The sequence below is a fragment of the Sorex araneus genome, chromosome 2, assembly GCF_027595985.1.
Source record: "Sorex araneus isolate mSorAra2 chromosome 2, mSorAra2.pri, whole genome shotgun sequence".
NCBI classification, from domain to species: domain Eukaryota; kingdom Metazoa; phylum Chordata; class Mammalia; order Eulipotyphla; family Soricidae; genus Sorex; species Sorex araneus.
In genome coordinates this window covers 122,444,397-122,462,214 of record NC_073303.1, presented here as the reverse complement: position 1 = coordinate 122,462,214, position 17,818 = coordinate 122,444,397, and the positions used below count along the sequence as shown (strand labels likewise).

General features: G+C 47.6%; 1 protein-coding gene across 1 annotated transcript in view; it reads right to left on the bottom strand.

The window, feature by feature from the left end:
• The window catches only part of DPYS (dihydropyrimidinase), a 93,534-nt gene that overhangs the window by 59,692 nt on the left and 16,024 nt on the right, over positions 1-17,818 (bottom strand). Inside the window, exons 2-4 of the mRNA XM_055127953.1 lie at positions 13,553-13,711; positions 10,820-10,999; positions 7,053-7,242 (exon numbers count right to left, since the gene is read on the bottom strand). Of these exons, the coding sequence (XP_054983928.1) occupies positions 7,053-7,242; positions 10,820-10,999; positions 13,553-13,711 (529 nt within the window). The remainder of the gene's footprint in view (positions 1-7,052; positions 7,243-10,819; positions 11,000-13,552; positions 13,712-17,818) is intronic.

Sequence of the window (17,818 nt, the reverse complement as noted above, 5' to 3'; positions counted from 1 at the left end):
CCTTCTGTAAATCACACTTACTGATCTGCCTGTGTTGAACCAGTCTCGCGTCCTGAGGATAAGTTCCACTTGATGGTGTTGCATGATTGTTTTGCGGTATATTGTGTAAGACTTGCTAGGATTTTGTTGAGAATTTCTGTGATTTCCTTTATTCAAAATCAAGAGAACACTGGCTTCATAGAAGGTATTGGGAAATCATATTTGGAAATTGCCCCTCTTTTAAAATTTCATAGAACAGTTTTAAAAGAATGCATTAATTTTTCTTTGGATGTCTAGTTAGACTTCACTAAGGAAGCCATCTGTTCCTGGAATTTGGGCTTTTTTTTTTTTGCTTTTTTTTTTTGTTCAGGGTGGGGGGTGGACTTTTGGTTGCTATTTCAATTTCCTTACTCTGGATGGATCTGTTCAGTTCTTCTATTTCTTTTTGGTTCAGTCTTGGAATGTTTTATGTTCCTAAAAACTTTTTCACTTTTTCTAAGTTTTCCAATTTGTTGCTCTCCATAAAATTCCCTTATGATCTTTTGTACTGCTACAAAAGTACTTACCTTCTGTTACTGGAAGGTGAGGGGGCTAAGGGAAACAAATCTGGACAGAGAGGGCAATTACATGAAGGACAGAATTGAACTTTCAGGAGTGACCCTAATGTGGTCTTTACATAGAATGATCTTCAGTGAAACACATCTGAAACTTACCTAATATTAATAGGCAATGTTACTTCAGTTGAAATATATTTAAAAATTAAATAAAGTACTTTTGCTGGGAGTGGGGGACATAAAAGGGAGTCAGGAGTTTTTCTTCATCCAAAAGAATTCCCATGAGAAGAGGTGACTCCATTCTAAAGAAGGCATGGTGCAAATAGAAAATCTTCATGTTACAGGGACAAAGGCACATGTTTTGTTTTTGTTTTCCCCCTTGGCCTAATTAGAAGAAGCTCATTGGGAGAAATTTTAAGTAAAAGAAAAAAAGTGGGGGAAAAGCTTACAAAGCAATCGTCTAAACAGGAAAAAAATCAAAGTGAGCTATGTTTTTCCTCGTATGACACATTGAAGAAGATGCCCCATAAAAACAACAACAACAACAACAAACACACTGTACATCTTTTCTCTCAAGGCTAATTTGAATAACAGGTTGCACTGAGACTCCCACCTCCCACATTAGTGATATAAGTGTCCCTGGTGTACCATGACCCCTGAGCACTGTTAGGAGTGGCCCCAAAAGAAAGATCACAAACAGCCAAGTTGAAGAGTCAGGAGATTGAGACACAACTCCTTTACAGCCTTTCAAGCCTGGTAGGGAATGGAGGGACGGTCCAACCACGCGCTTAAATTTGAAGCCCAAAGGGCAAGATCAGTTTCCTAGAAGCTTGATCTGTGCATTTCCCACCTTGGTAAGATGGTTTCTTCTTGAAAGGAGTAGAAAGCAGGAGAAGAAATTGGGGCTTGGGTGAGGTCAGATGGCCTTGAATGCCAGGCTTGTGATCTTAGTCCTCACTTGCCAAATCTCTCAAGTCTCCCAGTCAAGAGTCACAAATCAGTGATAACATCAGCTTGAAAGTTGGGACAGTTATGGGGGATGCAGCAAAAGTACATCAGGGAGGGCATTTGCCTGGCACACAGGGCATTTGCCGACCTGGGTTCAATCCCCAGCATCCCATATGGTCCTCAGAGCACCATCAAGAGTAATTTCTGAGTTCAGAACCAGGAGTAATAACCTCTGGGTGTCGCTGGGTGTGGTGGTGTCACAACCACCCCCCTCTAAAAAAAAGAAAGTTCGGGCAGCTACAAAAGGTAATATGTCTGAAAATGCATTGGTGGGATGAGATAGAGCAAAAACATATAGCTGCATAAGAGTAGGTGCCAAGCATAGCTTAGATGCTCAACAGAAAACATTCGCTCTTAAAATCCTGCTCTCTCCTGCGTCTGCAATTGGTTGTCACATAAAGTCAAATTTCATAGCACTGTATTGCTAGGCAACTACAAAAGAAAAAACTAAAAATTAAATATCTTTTGTGCCTCCTGGAGCTGGGATTTAAACCCCGTAACAAGCAAATGAGTCAAGTGTGTGTGTGTGGGGGGCGTTAGTTTTAAGTGCTCATTCTGAGTCAGCTAGTCTGGGATGGGGCCCAAGGCTCTGCATCCTTAACAAGTCCTTGGGGGGATGTGGGTGAAACATTCTGGAGACCCCACTTGTGTTAGCAAAGTCCTAGATGATAGGATAAACTGACCAAGATATTTACAGAGAGGAAATGTTCATGACATAAAGTTCTGAGATGAAATCATTTCTCTTTTTAACTGGAGCGATAGCACAGCAGATAGGCCGTTTGCCTTGCACGAGGCCGACCGGGGTTCGATTCCTCGGCCCCTCTCCTAGAGCCCAGCAAGCTACCAAGAGTATTCTGCCCACACGGCAGAGCCTGACAAGCTACCGGTGATATGCCAAAAAGCAGTAACAAGTGTAACAAGTGTAGCAAGTCTCACAGTGGAAATATTACTGGTGCCTGCTCGAGAAAATCAATGAACAATGGAACAACAGTGCTACAGTGCTAATCCTTTTGAAATTGGGGGGTTAGGTGAGAGAGGGAGAGGGAGGAGAGAGAGAGGGAGAGGGAGAGGGAGAGAGAGAGAGCCTGTGTCTGTGTGTGCGTGTGTGTTTGTGTGTCTGTGTGTAGGGGTGGGGGGGTGCTGTTGGGGCCACACCCAGTGCTGCTCAGACTACTTCTGGTTCTGTGCTCAGGAGTGACCCCTGGTGGTGGGATTTGAAATCGAGTCAAGGCTGCTGCACTGGCCCGCAAAGCATTATCAGATTCCTGTGCGCACCCAGGTTGGCCCACAAACAAACAAGATCTTCCATATAGGACACACCAAGAATCTCATCATAGATGGTTCTGCCTTAATCAGGTTAACTCAACGTGATCCAGAGCAGCTCACGGGGGGGGGGGGGGGGGGGAAGAATCACAAGGGCTGGTTCAGGACACGATGTTCTCCACGCAGCCCTTGTCAGCTTGGAAGCTGGAAACAGGTGATTGAGCCAGGCCACGTGTGTGGTCTCCCAAAGCTGGACCCCGCAGGGTACAGGGCTCCCCAAAGAGCCCCACCAGCACCAGAGCCCGTTTCAAATGCAAGACACGTATGTTGTGTTGTTTTAGATGCCTAAGTGTGTGGTACTTCATTAGAGCAGGAAAAAAAAAATTAAATGCACCTTCCACCTAGGAGCCAGCAGGGGTGGAGGGGAGGAGGCATCGTTCCAGACCAGAAAGAGCTGAAGACGACTTTTTGTCCACACTTTGACAAAATATGACACCGGATGTGATGTAAAGTGACTCACCTTTCATGCAGCAAAGAGAGAAATAGGAATAAACATACACTCTGATTTTATAAAGAGAAATACTGGGAAGAAAGGACATTACTTGGGGGGGATGAGGGAATGTCACCAAAGGTGACATAAAGATGAGGTGGAAGGCCAGAACCATAGCACAGTGGGTATGGCATTAGCCTTATATGTGACCAACCTGGGTTCAATTCCCGGCATCCCATATTACCCAGAACATAACCAGGAGTGATTTCTGAGTGCAGAGCCAGTAGTAATCCCTAAGCATCGCTGGGTGTGACCCAAAAAAGACAAAAGAAAGGCGGGGGAGTGGAGGGGCTAGAGAGATGATAGTATAGCAGGTGGGGTGCTTGCCTTGCATGCGATTGAACTGGGTTCAATCCTCAGCATTCCATATGGTCCCCCGAGCACCACCAGGAGTGATTCCTAAGTGCAGAGCAAGGAGTAGGCCCTGATCGCTGAGCACTGCCGGGTGTGGCCCAAAAACCAAAATATAAAATGATGGGGTGGGATGTTGTAGGCACTCTGTGTGCGGGGCAGTAACTTTGCACACCAAAACCATAAACTGTAACCTTATCACCTAAATTATAATATTTTTAAAAATGACTAGGTTTAGGGGCTGGAGCAATAGCACAGCAGGTAGGGCATTTGCCTTGCAAGCGGCCAGCCCGGGTTTGATTCTCAGCATCCCATATGGTCCCCCAAGCACTGCCAGGAGTAATTCCTGAGTGCATGAGTCAGGAATAACCCCTGTGCATTGCCGGGTGTGACTCAAAAAGAAAACAAAAAACCAAAAAATGACTAGGTTTAAAAAAATGACTAAATTTATAAAATAATTACTTACAGAATGAGGGATAGAAGGAGCCAGAGAAGAAGGGGAAATTCATCACTTGGGCTTTGGGACCATATTCAAAAAATTCAGTTATATTGGAATATAATGAAACTGTCCACGCTTCGGTTTAGTAACTTTCCCCCCAAGGTTTACATCTGAAAACCTTCCCTCTGTTCTTAACAGTCACCCCATGGAATTCTGTCCTGGTGCCAAATACTCAAGATCAAGAAAGTGCTTCCTGACAGAGCTGTCACGATTATAGCTTGCTAGTGAGTTAAGATTCGCCCATTTTTGCTGATTTGGTGTTTCTTAAATTGTATTTTGACAGGATGAACCTGACAGGCACTGGGAAACAGCACTCCATTTATAAAGCAAACTATTACACAAAGATGTCTGTGGAGCTGACAGTAGCGCCCTCTGGTGGTACAGATCTAGTTCCATAATGGCAAGACGGCAAAATTTTCCTTTTAAAAGTCTGCTCTTGAATAGAGAAATTCTGTGACCAGCTGCCAGAAATGATTGGTAGCAAAACTTTATGAATCCCTGTAAGAAATTGAGTTTGGGGCTGGAGTGATAGCACAGCGGATAGGGCGTTTGCCTTGCATGCGGCTGATCCAGTTTCGATCCCCAGCATCCCATATGGTCCCTTGAGCACCGCCAGGAGTGATTCCTGACTGCAGAGCCAGGAATGACCCCTGTGCATCGCTGGGTGTGACCCAAAAAGAAAAAAAAAAGAAAGAAATTGAGTTTACTCATGGCACATGATACTGATGATTATTAAAATGCCTTTGCCTTATACATTTTTGTACAGAAAATCCTTTCTGCAACTTCATCAGCGAGAAGCAAGTTTGAAAAATATTTATTTTGCTGCCAATTATAGACATACCAAATATATTTTCATAGTTTTATCCACCCAGATGATAAAAGTAGTCAGTTTCTGTTAAAATAAACAGGTATTCAGAATAATTTATAAATGATTTCTGATGATCTGGGTTCCTAAAAGTGAGGTAAGCTATAAACAGTACACCCCAGAAGTTACAATCACTGAATCAAATTTATTTGGGGGGGTGTTGATCAGGTGGATAGGGGGTTGGACCACACCCTGAAGTGCTCAGGGCTTACTCTTGGCTCTGCTCAGAGATCGAATCTGGCATTTCTCAGATCCCCACCCTATGGAATGTGGGGATCAAGCCAGGGTCCACCACATACAGGGCAAGAACCTTAATCCCTGTACCGTGTCTCTGGACAAAATCAATGACCAACTACAGCTTATTTGCTTCTCATTCTCTTATTTGTTTCTCCTTCTCTTACCAGTACAAGTAAAAGGTGAAAGTTATTTCACTACCCAAGTCCTATAATAAAAGAGGGAGGACTTTCTCAATCATTTAAGAAGACTATTTGTAGATAAAATTAAACCAAATAGGCAAGTTAATATAAATGACTTTGGTTTTAAATATCTTGAAGTCTTTGCTGTGAAATAATATGTTTGGGCAATTGTTTTCATTGCCCCAACATCCAAGTGGCTAGAAGACCCAACAATTTGACCAAAAAAAAGTGTTGACTATTCTCTGGCTAAGACCCTTTGAGTGATCTCAGGAGGGTTTTTTTTTTTGGGGGGGGCAACTTCCCATCCTGTCAAAGACTGGGCAATTGAACTCACACCCCAACATCTGCCACCATGCCTACAGCCAGACTCCACACCTCACAACTGAGCTTCACAGATATGCCAAACTGCCAAAAAATTTCAGCTACACTCGGTTGTTGTGAGGTCTTTTGGCTGAAAACTCTGGGCCTTCTTGCAGAGTCAAGGTGGGTGACCTACCCTGATCTCCCGTCCGTAGGGAAACCCTGGCAGCCCCACCCCCATCACACCACTGCCATCATGCAAGCTCACTACCTAAATATTCTGAAATCTTTGGAGCACACGATCACATTTGCAGTCACCAGACCTCTCCAAACTCTACAGTCCTAACATCCAGTAGGAGCAAACCAGATCGGATGGGAGCGTAACTAGGCTCAGTGACTCAAAACATGAACAAAGAAGGCTCAACGACAGCTTACTAAACCCTCAGACAAGGACTTAATGTCCCCGTGGTGAGATACAACAAATTTTCACAAATATTTTTCTATGGAAATAATTTTTTTTAATGATTCCGTTCGCCATTTCATGGTAACTAGCAATATTTTAAAAAGTTATTGGGGGCCTGCTACTGGGGTTGGCTTAAGGGGTGGTTTGAGCCAATGGTGGAGGGAAGGTGACAGTGGTGGTGGGGTTTGTGTTGGAACATTGAATGCCTGTAACAAATCATCATGAACAATTTTGCAAACCATGGTGTTTAAATAAGGTGGACCAGGGGAGATAGAATTTAAAGAATGTGTCTTGAGTCCCGAGATTTTTCTGTACCCTCTTCTGTCTATATAAACTATGGGGACAGCGAAGCTTCTTGAAAGTGTTTGCTTTTCTCCTCAAATTCAACAGTCAGTTGCATGGGCCAGAGATAGTACAAAGTGCAGGGAACCCAGGTCTGAATCCCTGGCACCGCATATGGTCCCCTGAGCTCCACTAGGTGTCCCTCCTGAGCACTGAGCCCAAATGAGCCCCTGAGCACCGCTGGGTGATTTCCAACCCCCTCCCCCCTCCCAAATTGACTTGCCCAGGCTTTAAAGAAGACTCAAGTCTGAAGGAAAGAACTTACATCCTGAGAGCTGGGGTGAAAGGACCCGCAGGAGGAGGTCAATGGAGTGACGGGCAAGCAAGGGACAGGCAGCGTGAACATGCAGGAAGATGGTGGAAACGCCCGGCGATGCCAAGGGAGGCAGCATCCACCCTCTGCTAAGCCCCAGCAGCGGTCCCCTCACCTGCGCCCCGAGGACGGGTGTTTTCGGGAGTTACCTTCTCTCCTGGCCTCGGCCACCACCCGGGCCGCCGACTTGCTCATCACGTGCACCACGTAGAGGGGGCAGTTGACGGCGCTGGCGATGGTGATGGCCCTCAGCGTGGCCTCAGCCTCCACCGCCTCCGGCCGGCACAGCTCATGGCCCTCGGGCCCTGTGATCCCCAACGCCAGCATCTTCTTCGCTCCCTAGAGAGGCAATGGGAGGCCGGAGAGGCCAGGTTCAAATCCCAGATTCAGGGGGCCAGAGCGATAGCACATCGGGGAGGGCATTTGCCTTGCATGTGGCCGACCCGGGTTCAATCCCTGGCATCCAGATTCAATCCCCAACATCCAATATGGTCCCCCCGGCACCGCCAGGAGTCATTCCTGAGTGCAGAGCCAGGAGTAAGACCTGAGCATCACTGAGTGTGCCCCCTCCCCCCCAAAAAAACCCCTCCAGATCTACCTATGGTCCCTCAAGCCCCACAGGAAGTGAGTCCTGAACACAAAGTTGAGAGTAAGCCTGATCACTGCCAGGTGTGGGAGCCCCAAACCAAGCATCAGTAAATAAAACAAGGCAGCAAGGACACACATAGGTGAAGAATGCATTCTATTAACAAACACGGTTACTTTGGGGCTAGAGTAATCATACAGCAGTGAGGGCATTTGCCTTGCACTCTGCACACCTGGGTTCAATCCCCGGCATCCTGTATGGTCCCCCAAAGCACCGCCAGGAGTGATTCCTGAGTGCAGAGCCAGGAGTAACCCCTGAGCATTGCAGGATGTGATCCAAAAATCCAAAAAAAAAAATGCTCAGGATACAAAAATAAAATCTAAAAATACAAAACAAACAAACAAAAACCATGGTTACTTTGCTGCCCACACACCGCCATGGGTCTATGAGGTAGAAACTGAGTGCATCCAATGTATGTATTTGGAATAACAGTGTTAATGCGCCAACTGTACATGTTGCTTTTTCATTCGTGTATTTTGTTTCGTTTGGGGTCACACCCAATAGTGCTCAGGGCTTGGTCCTGGCTCTGGGCTCAGGGTTCCCTCCTGGCGGGTTCAGGGGACCATAGGGGATGCAGGGAATCAAACCTGGGTCAGCGTGTGCAAAGCAAATGCCTTACCTGCTGTACTCTCTTTCCTGTCCCCGCATAAATGTACTTTTAAGAATTTTTATTTTAGGATCACATCTTGCAGTGCTCCGGGGATAATCCTGGTTCTGTGTTCTGGGGTCACTTCAGGTGCTACTCAGAGACCAGGTGGTACTGGGGATGGAGCTTGGGGTTTCTCCATGCAGAGTCTGTTCTCAGCCTGTTGATCAGCCTCTCTGGCAATCCCCTTTTGTATTTTAATCACTAAGAAATTTTGATTTAAAAGGTTGGAAAGAGGACCAGAGTGGTAGTACAGCAAGGAGGGCATTTGCCTTGCACAACGCCAACCTGGGTTTGATTCCTGGCATCCCATATGGTCCCCTGAGTACCACTAGGAGTAATTCCTGAGTGCAGAGCCAGGAATAACCCTTGAGCACAGCCAGGTGTGATACAAAATTAATTTTTTTTTAATTTTAAAAAGATTGGAAGGATATGAGGGAGATTCTCATTGCAACCTCTGAAAAGCAGTGTCCCTACTTAGGGCCTGTGACTGGTTTCGAGCAAAGAAACTGAAAGTAAGGACTGGAAGGCGCAGTGGGATCCTTGCTGCAGAAAGGAAATCATCACCATTAGTTCTTTCCCCCCCCCTTTTTTATTGCCACTGAGCAACCCCAAAGCCTGTGTGTGTGCACTTGTGTGTGTGTGTGCATGTACGTGCGTGTGTCCGCACATGTTTGTGCATGTGTATGTGCTCATGTGTGTGCAGGGATGTGTGTGCATGTGTGTATGTGTATGTGTGTGCGCATGTGTCCGTGCATGTGTGTGTGCATGTGTATGTGTGTGTTCGTGTGCATGTGTGTGCATGTGTGTGTGCATGTGTATGTGTGTGTTCGTGTGCATGTGTGTGCATGTGTGTGTGTGCGTGTATGAGTGTGAGTGTGTGTGTGTGTGTGTGTGTGTAGCCGCATGCAAGCATTTCAGATCGGTGTGTGTGTGTGTCCCCAGCATGTAGGACTTCCCCAGAGTCAGGAATTGGAAGTGTTATGCGCGGAGGCCAGAGAGACAGAATGGCAGGGTTTAATTCGGGCCCTGCATTGTCCCCCCGCATCGCAAAGAGCAAGCCCTGAGTACAGAGCTGGGAACAGCCCCCAACACCACAGGGTGTGAAGCTCCGAACAAAACAGAACCAAAAGTCACCCAGAACCCGGGATTGTAGGGCTTTGGGGATCCCTGCTCACTGCCTTATCCCCAGGCCGAGTCTCTGTATCTCTCACTTTAATGGGAACAGAGTCTGGGGAGAGAAAAGTAGAGCTAATGAAGAGTTCCAGGCAACTCTTTAAATCTCGCAGATGGCATGCCTTCGGGCTTTGCTAATGGAACGGGCTAAAAAGTAAGTGCCATTTAGAGCACATTTGAATGCAGCAATAGCTCAGCAGGTTGAGTGCAGTGTTGCAGTCAGTAGGCCAGGGTCAATACCCAAGCCTGGGTGGCCCCCAGCCCCCATGAGCCCTGAGCCCTTGTTGCATGTGGCCCAGAAACCAAAACAGAGAAAGAGAACAGTGAGGGGCATTTGCCCTGCTAGCAGTCAACCTAGTTTCTAGCCCTGGCACCGCATACGGTCCCCCCAACCCACCTGGAGTGATCCCTGTGTGCAGAGCCAGGAGGAAGCCCTGAGCACCAATGTGTGTGACCCCAAAACAAAACAAAACAAGCAGAGAAGATTCCACTCTTTGGGGCCCAGAGAGAGAGAGAGAGAGAGAGAGAGAGAAAAGAGAAAGAGAGAGACAGAGGCAGAGACAGAGAGACAGAGGAGGGAAACTGGGGACATTGGTGGTGGGAAATGTACACTGGTGAAGGGACGGGTGTTGGAACATTGTGTGACTAAAACCCAATCATGAACAACTTTGCAACTGTGTATCTCACAATGATTCTGAGAAATAGAGAAAACAAAGGTAGCAGCATGACAGGCTCATAAAGGAGCCAGAAGAAGCTAGGCCTAGGTTTCGTTCCAGAGTTCCTGAAATTGAGTGCATATCCCTGGAATCGAGTCATGATTTTCCCAAAGTGAGATAGCCATAGTGAGTCAACTAGAGATACCAATCAGATGCAGGTAGGAAAGCCCCCCTCCCCCCTCCCCTGGCCACCATGTAACCCTTAGGTAACTCCGACTTGTAACCAATCAGGTAAGTACAAGTAGTAGAAAGCCCCTCACACTGTGGCCAAGAGGGTGGTCTGAGGAAAGTCCCTGTTATATAATGCTATGGTATAAAAACCTCTCATGTTTGAGGCTCGGGGCTGCTCATTCCGAGAAGGCTGCCACTGTGTCAGTGAGCTGGATGGGGGCCCCAGCTCAAGCTAGCCAATAAAGGCCTTTTGCTTGTTGCATCACAGCCTGTCTCCGTGTGACTCCTTCAGTGGGATCTTGCCCCAGTCTAACAATTCAATTACAAATAAAATGTTTTTAAAAATTTTTTAAAAAAGGAAAAAGAAAGAAACACAACTAGTCTAGTAGCTCAAGCCAACACAGTCTTCCCCAAACACAGAGAACGTGTGTGGATTTTGGTTCCTCCACAGCAAAGCCGGGAGCCCCGGCACTCATGAATGTGTGTGAGACGGTTGCACCCCACACCCCCACGCCCCCAGTGCCATGACCCGGGCTCCAGCACATCCGTGGCCGTGCTCACCTCTGCGATCAGGTCTCCGTTCTCGGCGTGCACCTGGGCCACGGCCCCGATGGCCTTGCACTGGGCAAAGGCGGCATGCAGCTCGGCGTCCCCCACCATGTACACATCCTTGTAGGCCATGAACATCTTGAACGAGTTCACACCTTTCTCCTCGGTGAGGACTTTCATTTCTTCTTTCACCTGGAAGAGACCCAGCGCCCCCCAATACACAAGGCCATGCTTGGGTTTCTGGGATCGTCTCAAGAACTGTCGGCCACATCAGACTGGGCAGCAAATAACAGGTTTTATTCCAGGGCAGGCAAACACCACCGATGCCTGGATCTTGCTCACAGGATTTCTTCCTTTGTGTCATCAGAGGTGGGGGTGAGGGATGTTGGGGCTACTGGGCTTTCTGGGGTCAGAAGGTGGCACAAAGGCCCGCTGTTCGCTTTGCATGCTGGAACGTTTGGATCTAATCCTGCAGGGTCCCTGCATACTGCCAGGTGTGGCCCCAAGCCCAAAATAAATAATTCGTTCTTTGTTCTTCCTCCCCTAAATTCCCTAAGTTGTTTGTTTCTATTGTTGAGGAGAGGATATGGCAGCCCACACCCAGGCGTGCTCAAGGCTGATTCCTGGTTCTGTGCTATTGGATCACTCCTGGCAGCCTCGAGGGACCATATGGGATGCCAGATCGAATCTGGGTTGGCCGAGTGCAAGGCAAGCGCCCTCTCTGCTGTCCTATCGCTCTGGCCCAGTCCTTCACTTCTCACCGTGGATCTAAATGCCTCTGATTAAGGAAATGGTTCTTATAGAGCATGAACCCAAAGGAGTAATGTGTCCAAAAAGAAGCAAAGCGAATGTGAGGCAAGGGTCGGGAATGGAGAGACACCTCATAGGTGAGACCCCACCTGTCCCCGTGCTCTCAGTGGTGCCAACTTAAGGAACAGCGTGAGGGCAAAATGAGTAGTAATTGCTCTTGCTTGTCTAGTGCAATTCCCTGTGGGGCCAGAGAGACAAATAGACTAAGGCACTTCCTTGCACGTGGCTGACCCCAATTTGATTCCTGTACCACATTTGATCTGTCAGGGCTGGCCCCTGAGCACAGAGATTTAGGAGTAATCATCGAGCACTGCCAGAGATCATTAAAATGTGTCCTCATCCATTGTGACTGGTGTTGTTACGATAAAGATGCACATTTATTTTGTACTTATCTTAAAGATAAGATAAAGAAATATCATTATTTACATATCTTAAATTGACCTGCTATTTACATATTTTAATCTATTGTAGAGATCAAGAGAATGCCTATATTTAGTACATACGTTAAAGATAGTACATACTTTAGCTAGTGCCTTAAACTGGAGTGCCAGAAAGATAGTAGTGGTTGTGTTGGCTCTGACTTGTTTGAATCCCTGGCAACACATCTGACTGTCTAAGCATCTCCAGGAGTCACTCCGGAGCACAGAGCCAGGAATAACCTTTGAGTGCCACAGGTGTAGCCCCAACCCACCACACACCCCAAAAATATTCAAGGAGAAATTTGGACGTAGACTTTCACACAAGGGCCCTTTGTGTGAACCAGAGACAGAGACTCAGTGTAAGGCCAAACCACGGTGCACTATTGAGGCACAGGCCTGGGCTGCAAGGGTCCGGGAAGGTTCAGGAGGAAACAGTTTGGCCGGCCCCTTAGTCTTGAACTTTTAGCCCCAGAATTGTGAGACCACCCATTGCTGTGGTTGAAGCCGACACATCTGTGATACTCTGCTACCACCACAGAGCCAATGGGAGCATTTGTGACACCGTCTGCACCATGTCAGTCACTGGGTATCTAAGCCCTGTGCGTCAGAAAGGTGAGGAGCACTGCCAGGAGATCAGACATCAGCTCTGCTCTGCTAACAGAGATGGAGGAAGGAGGGAAAGAGGGATTGAAGAAATTATGGAACAAAGGAAGGAGGAGGGAAGGAAGGATGGAAGGAATCATGGAACAAAGGAAGAAGGAGGAAAGGAGGGATGGAAGGAATCAAAGGAACAAGAAAGGAGGGAGGAAAGGAGAGAAAAAGAAGGGAAGGAAAGAAAGAAGAGGAAAGAATGAGGGTGAAAGAAAGAGAATGGGGGCAAGGGAAGGTAGAAAGAGAGAGGGAGGAAAGAGTGAGAAAGAGCAGGGAAGGTGAGGAAGGGAGGGAATGGGGAGGAGACATTAAAAGCAGAGAAGAGATCAGATGCGTCCCCTAAAATGGCATTTTCGGAGAAAGTTTAACTTGAGCTGTGGACTCTAACCCCCCATCCCCTTCCATCTGCTGGACTCCCTGTTAACAATTGATCACTTGTTTCACATTAACTTGCTGCCTAAAGCCCATGACTCCTGGGACAAAGGTTATGTGGTAACTGCAAATAAAGTAACTACTTTTGGTGAAGAGATTTCTGAATTCAGTCTGATGGGGGTGGGGGGAGGGGATGGGGAATGGTGTTGAGCAGAATCTCAAGCAACAGATCTTCCAAAGCACACACACACTTTTTTTTATGGGGTGAAATGATGGGCCCGAGAGATAGTACAGGGGTGGGGTCCTAGCTTCGCCAGTGGCAGACCCCAACTGGAAGCCTCAGCTCCACCTGCTCCACCGAGCTCCGCCAGGGGGCGCGCCTGAGCACCACAGGAAGTACCCTCCCCATCACCAAATAAATGAACACATTTGAACATCTCTCAAAACGGTCCCCTCTAACTGAGCCAAGGAAGGAAGGAAGTCCGGAGCTCACCTGGTCACCCCACCAGGTCACGGCCACGTGCAGGCTGTAGTCACAGCACACTTGGGGGTCGGCCCAGCCGCGCCAGGTGTCGAAGGCCTGGAGGAGGGAGCCTCCTTTCGGGGGGATGGCGAAGTCCATGATCATGGTGGTGCCTCCAGCCAGCGCAGCCTGCAACCACAGGGGCGGGGCCACGGGTGAGACCCCGGCGCGGGTCTCTCTCCTGGTCCAATGCAAGCACCGTGCCTTGGCCAGTCTGAGGGACGGAATAGACTTTCCATGCAAGCAAGCCTGAGGTGTGCCGAGGGGCTGCAACTGCTTCCATGAGAAAGATCCTGACCACCCCCCAGCGGGTCTGGACTGAAGAAAAACCCCAGTGACAAAGCCGGGAAGATCCCTTGATCACAGGACTTACAGCACTGGCCTGACACACAGCAGACCCCCAGGGTCACCCCTAGCTCTGCATCTGGTCCCCGCAACCCCCCAGGACTAATAGCCTGAGGGCAGAAGTCAGGAGTAAGCCCTGAGCATTGCTGGGTGTGCTCCAGAAATATGAAACAAAAAACAACAAAGCATTTGGCAGGATGTGGGATGTATTCCATTTCGAGGGCTGCCTTCCTCCCATGCTGAGAGATGGATTCCATCCTTTTCTCCCTGGACTTTCCTCTCCTCTCCGTGGCCTCTAAAAGCTTAGACGTGAAAGACTTGGCATCACTCTCTGTCCTCTCCAGAAGCTCTCTCCGTGAGAAAAGGCACTGAACTTGGGTGGTGGTCCAGACTCGAGAATCTACGCTGTCTACATTGGGCTGGGGTTGAGGTCGACTTAACCTCTCAGAAGAGCTCCAGATGGGCCAAGCAGGAGGGCAGGAGCAGGATGCTGTCCACTGGGGCTCCCCACCAGCAACAGAATCAATCCATCTCTATCATTATTGCTCCGTATTGCTCTGTCTCTCTCTGTGTCACTATTTTTCATCTCTCTCACTCTATTGCCCTTTAATCTATTGCTCTATCTCGCTCTCTCTATCATCCTGTCCATCATATCTCTATCATCTATCACTCTAGCACTACTGCTATCTCTCTATGGCTCTCTCGCTATCACTCTGTCCCCTATTGATTTACTTATTATCTATTGCTTTATTGATAGGGACAAAAGGGGAACAGGCAGGAGGTGAGTAGGGACAGACCTGAGAGAAAAGAGATATGGTATGGATTATCTTGGGTGGAAGCGATGCCTAATAACCTGGATGACTCAGCCCTCAGGATCCCTCACCAGGTGAGAATCATCTCAGCAGCCTCTCCCCTATTTCAACAGCCCACGTTCTTGGAACAGAACCATAACATGCTCACTCAGTCAACCTTTGTTAAGCCACGAAAGGGGAAGGTTTCAGTCTTTCTCTGGCATTCTTTTGAGGAGAACCCCCCTCAGAATCTGGGAGCTTCCCTGCATTCTATTCCCTTTCTTCCCCTTTCCCTAAATAAAGCATTTTTGGAATTTACCATTTGTTCTCCAGTCCCTGGCATCCCTGGCTTTCAATCTTGATGGATTGAGGACAAGAACCCATGTGTGTGTGTATGTGTGTGTGTGTGTGTGTGTGTGTGTGTGTGCCAGCTACAATGCTGTCTCTGCTGCTATGTTTCTATTGCATATCTCCCGTTCTATCTCTGTCTCCATCATTCTATCTCTAAGTCCATGCCTCCATAGACAGACACATGGTCTCCTTCCGTTATAGTAAGTCTGCAATAAACATGGGTGACAGGTGATAGCTACTTTGGAAGTTTGCTGTGTCTCTGGGTGCCCCAGCTACAGAGAAAATCAGCAACTACCCAAACCACAAGGGGACTGGGTGTTTAGAAACCGCTTCGTTCAGAGTCAGTGCTTTCCAAGATACCACTAATCTTCCCATGCCCACAAGCTTTTGCAAGAACGGTGTGAGAATTAGGCCCTTCTGAAATGTCCACATCACATTTCATCCCGTCCCCAGAAGGGGGTCCCGCCAGCCTCTCCCCTGTGTCCTTCCAAGTGTAGCCCATTCCCCCCACTCAGACCCCCTGCCACACCAAAGGTTCCTAATCTTCCTGGGTTCTCATTTTATTCTACCTTCTTTTTCTTGTTTTAATTGATTTTTAGTTTTCCTTAAGTCACTTAGCCTGGCTCCAATTCTTTTAGTTCTCAAAATCCAAATCCGGTACAGGAGCTAAACCTTTGTATAGGAGATAACACTGTGTGGTTCAGAGCAAAAACAACACATACTTGCATTTCTTAAGAAATCCCTATAAAGATAATGACAAGACCTGAAAGATCTTCCCCAGGCACTCTATTTTGTTTTGAATGTTGGTTAAGCTTCTCACCTTCTTCCTTCTCAAGGTATGTTCCCAAAGTGACACCACATCCTGAGACGCAGGCCATTTCTCTAATAGACAGAGCTGGTAATTAAAGAATCAAATCCAGTCCTTTTTCTAGTGTCTACTGAACTAGAAAATCAAGTTTAAAGAACAATGCTGATTCTTTGCATTTGTTCCATATTAAAAAGTCTACCGCAGAGCTGGAGGGAAAGTGGATGCACAGTGGCTGGAAATACCAGCAAAATGAGAAAGCCACTTTGAAAAGAAATGTGGAAGTTTTCTGGAAGTTCATTCTTATATTTACAAATAAGTGATGAAAGAGACTCCTTAGAAAGTGTGCAAATATTCAGAGTGGCATTCCTGACAAAGACCCAGAGTGGAAATAACCCCAGAGTCCAGTGAGGGATGAACAGCCAAATGTGATTTGATGTGGGTGGTAGAATATTGCTTGGCCATGAAAAGGAATGAAGTTCAGGGGGCAGAGTGATAGTACAGTGGGGAGGGTATTTGCCTTGCACATGGCTAACCTGGCTTCCCATATGGCCCCCTTAGCAATGCCAGGAATAATTTCTGAGTGCAGAGCCAAGAGTAATCCCTGAGCATACCTGGTTGTGACCCCCCCAAAAAAATTGTTTTGATATGAGGCACGAGCTGGAGAAATCTTGAACACAGCATGCTCATTTGAAAGAAGTCAGTCATAAAATATCATATGATGCCATTTATATGAACCATCTGGAACTATATGAACCATGTAATGAGGATCCTGGTTGCCTGAGGCTGGAGGTGAGGGAAGGTGATTGATAGTAGAAGGGTCCAGGCTACTTTGGAGGGGATAACAGTGGTCTAAAATAGGGTCAGAGAGATAGCATAGGGGGCCAAGGTGCTTACCCTGCATGCAACTAACCTAGGTTCAGTCCGTAAGTGTGGTCGGCCGAGCACTGCTGGGAGAGATCCCGGAGCACAGAGCCAGGATCCAAGCACCGCCAGGTGTGACCAAAATATTCCCCCAATAATTTCATTTGCTTGTTTTTGGGTCACACCCAGCGATGCTCTGGAGTTACTCTTAGCTCTGCACTCAAAAATTACTCCTGGTGGTGCTTGGGGGACCATATTGGATGCTGGGGATTGAACCCCAGTTGACTGCGTGCAAGCAAATGCCCTATCCCTATCTATTGTACTATTGCACCGACCCCTCAATAAATATTAAGAAAAGACAAAATTGATTATGGTGTGCTGGGAGAGCTTGTTTGGAGGTTCTAGCAGGGAAGCGCAGCTACTCGTATACATTTGACCGAAGACTGAAGACCGGTCCGTCTCTATTCGGGGAAAGGCTGTTCTCTTCGACCAAGCGTGCAGCTTCAGGAGGGACACACATGGAACGGTGAGAGAGGACGGGGACACCCACCTAGCCAGCCAGATCAGCCGAATCAACCCTGGCAATCAATGGGGTGACAGATGTCACAGTCAGATAGCCCTCACATCTGGGCTGGAGCAATAGCACAGCGGGTAGGTTGTTTGCCTGGCACTCAGCCAACTTGGGTTCAATTCCTCTGCCCCTCTCAAAGAGCCTGGCAAGCTACTGAGAGTATCCCGCCTGCATGGCAGAGCCTGGCAAGCTACCCATGGCGTATTCGATATGCCAAAAATAGTAACAACAAGTCTCACAACAGAGACATTACTGGTGCCCGCTGGAGCAAATCGATGAGCAATGGGATGACAATGACAGTGACAGTGATGGTGTGCTGGAGTGATAATACCATCAGCGCAGCCCACCCAGGTTCAATCCCTGGCATCTCATATGAACCGCTGAGCCAGCCAAAAATAATCCCTGACCATAGAGCCAGGAGTGAGCCCTGAACACTGCTGAGTGTGGCCCCAAATTTTAAAAACCTCAAACTGATTATGGGGATGGCTGTGCATATCTGTGGATAGCAG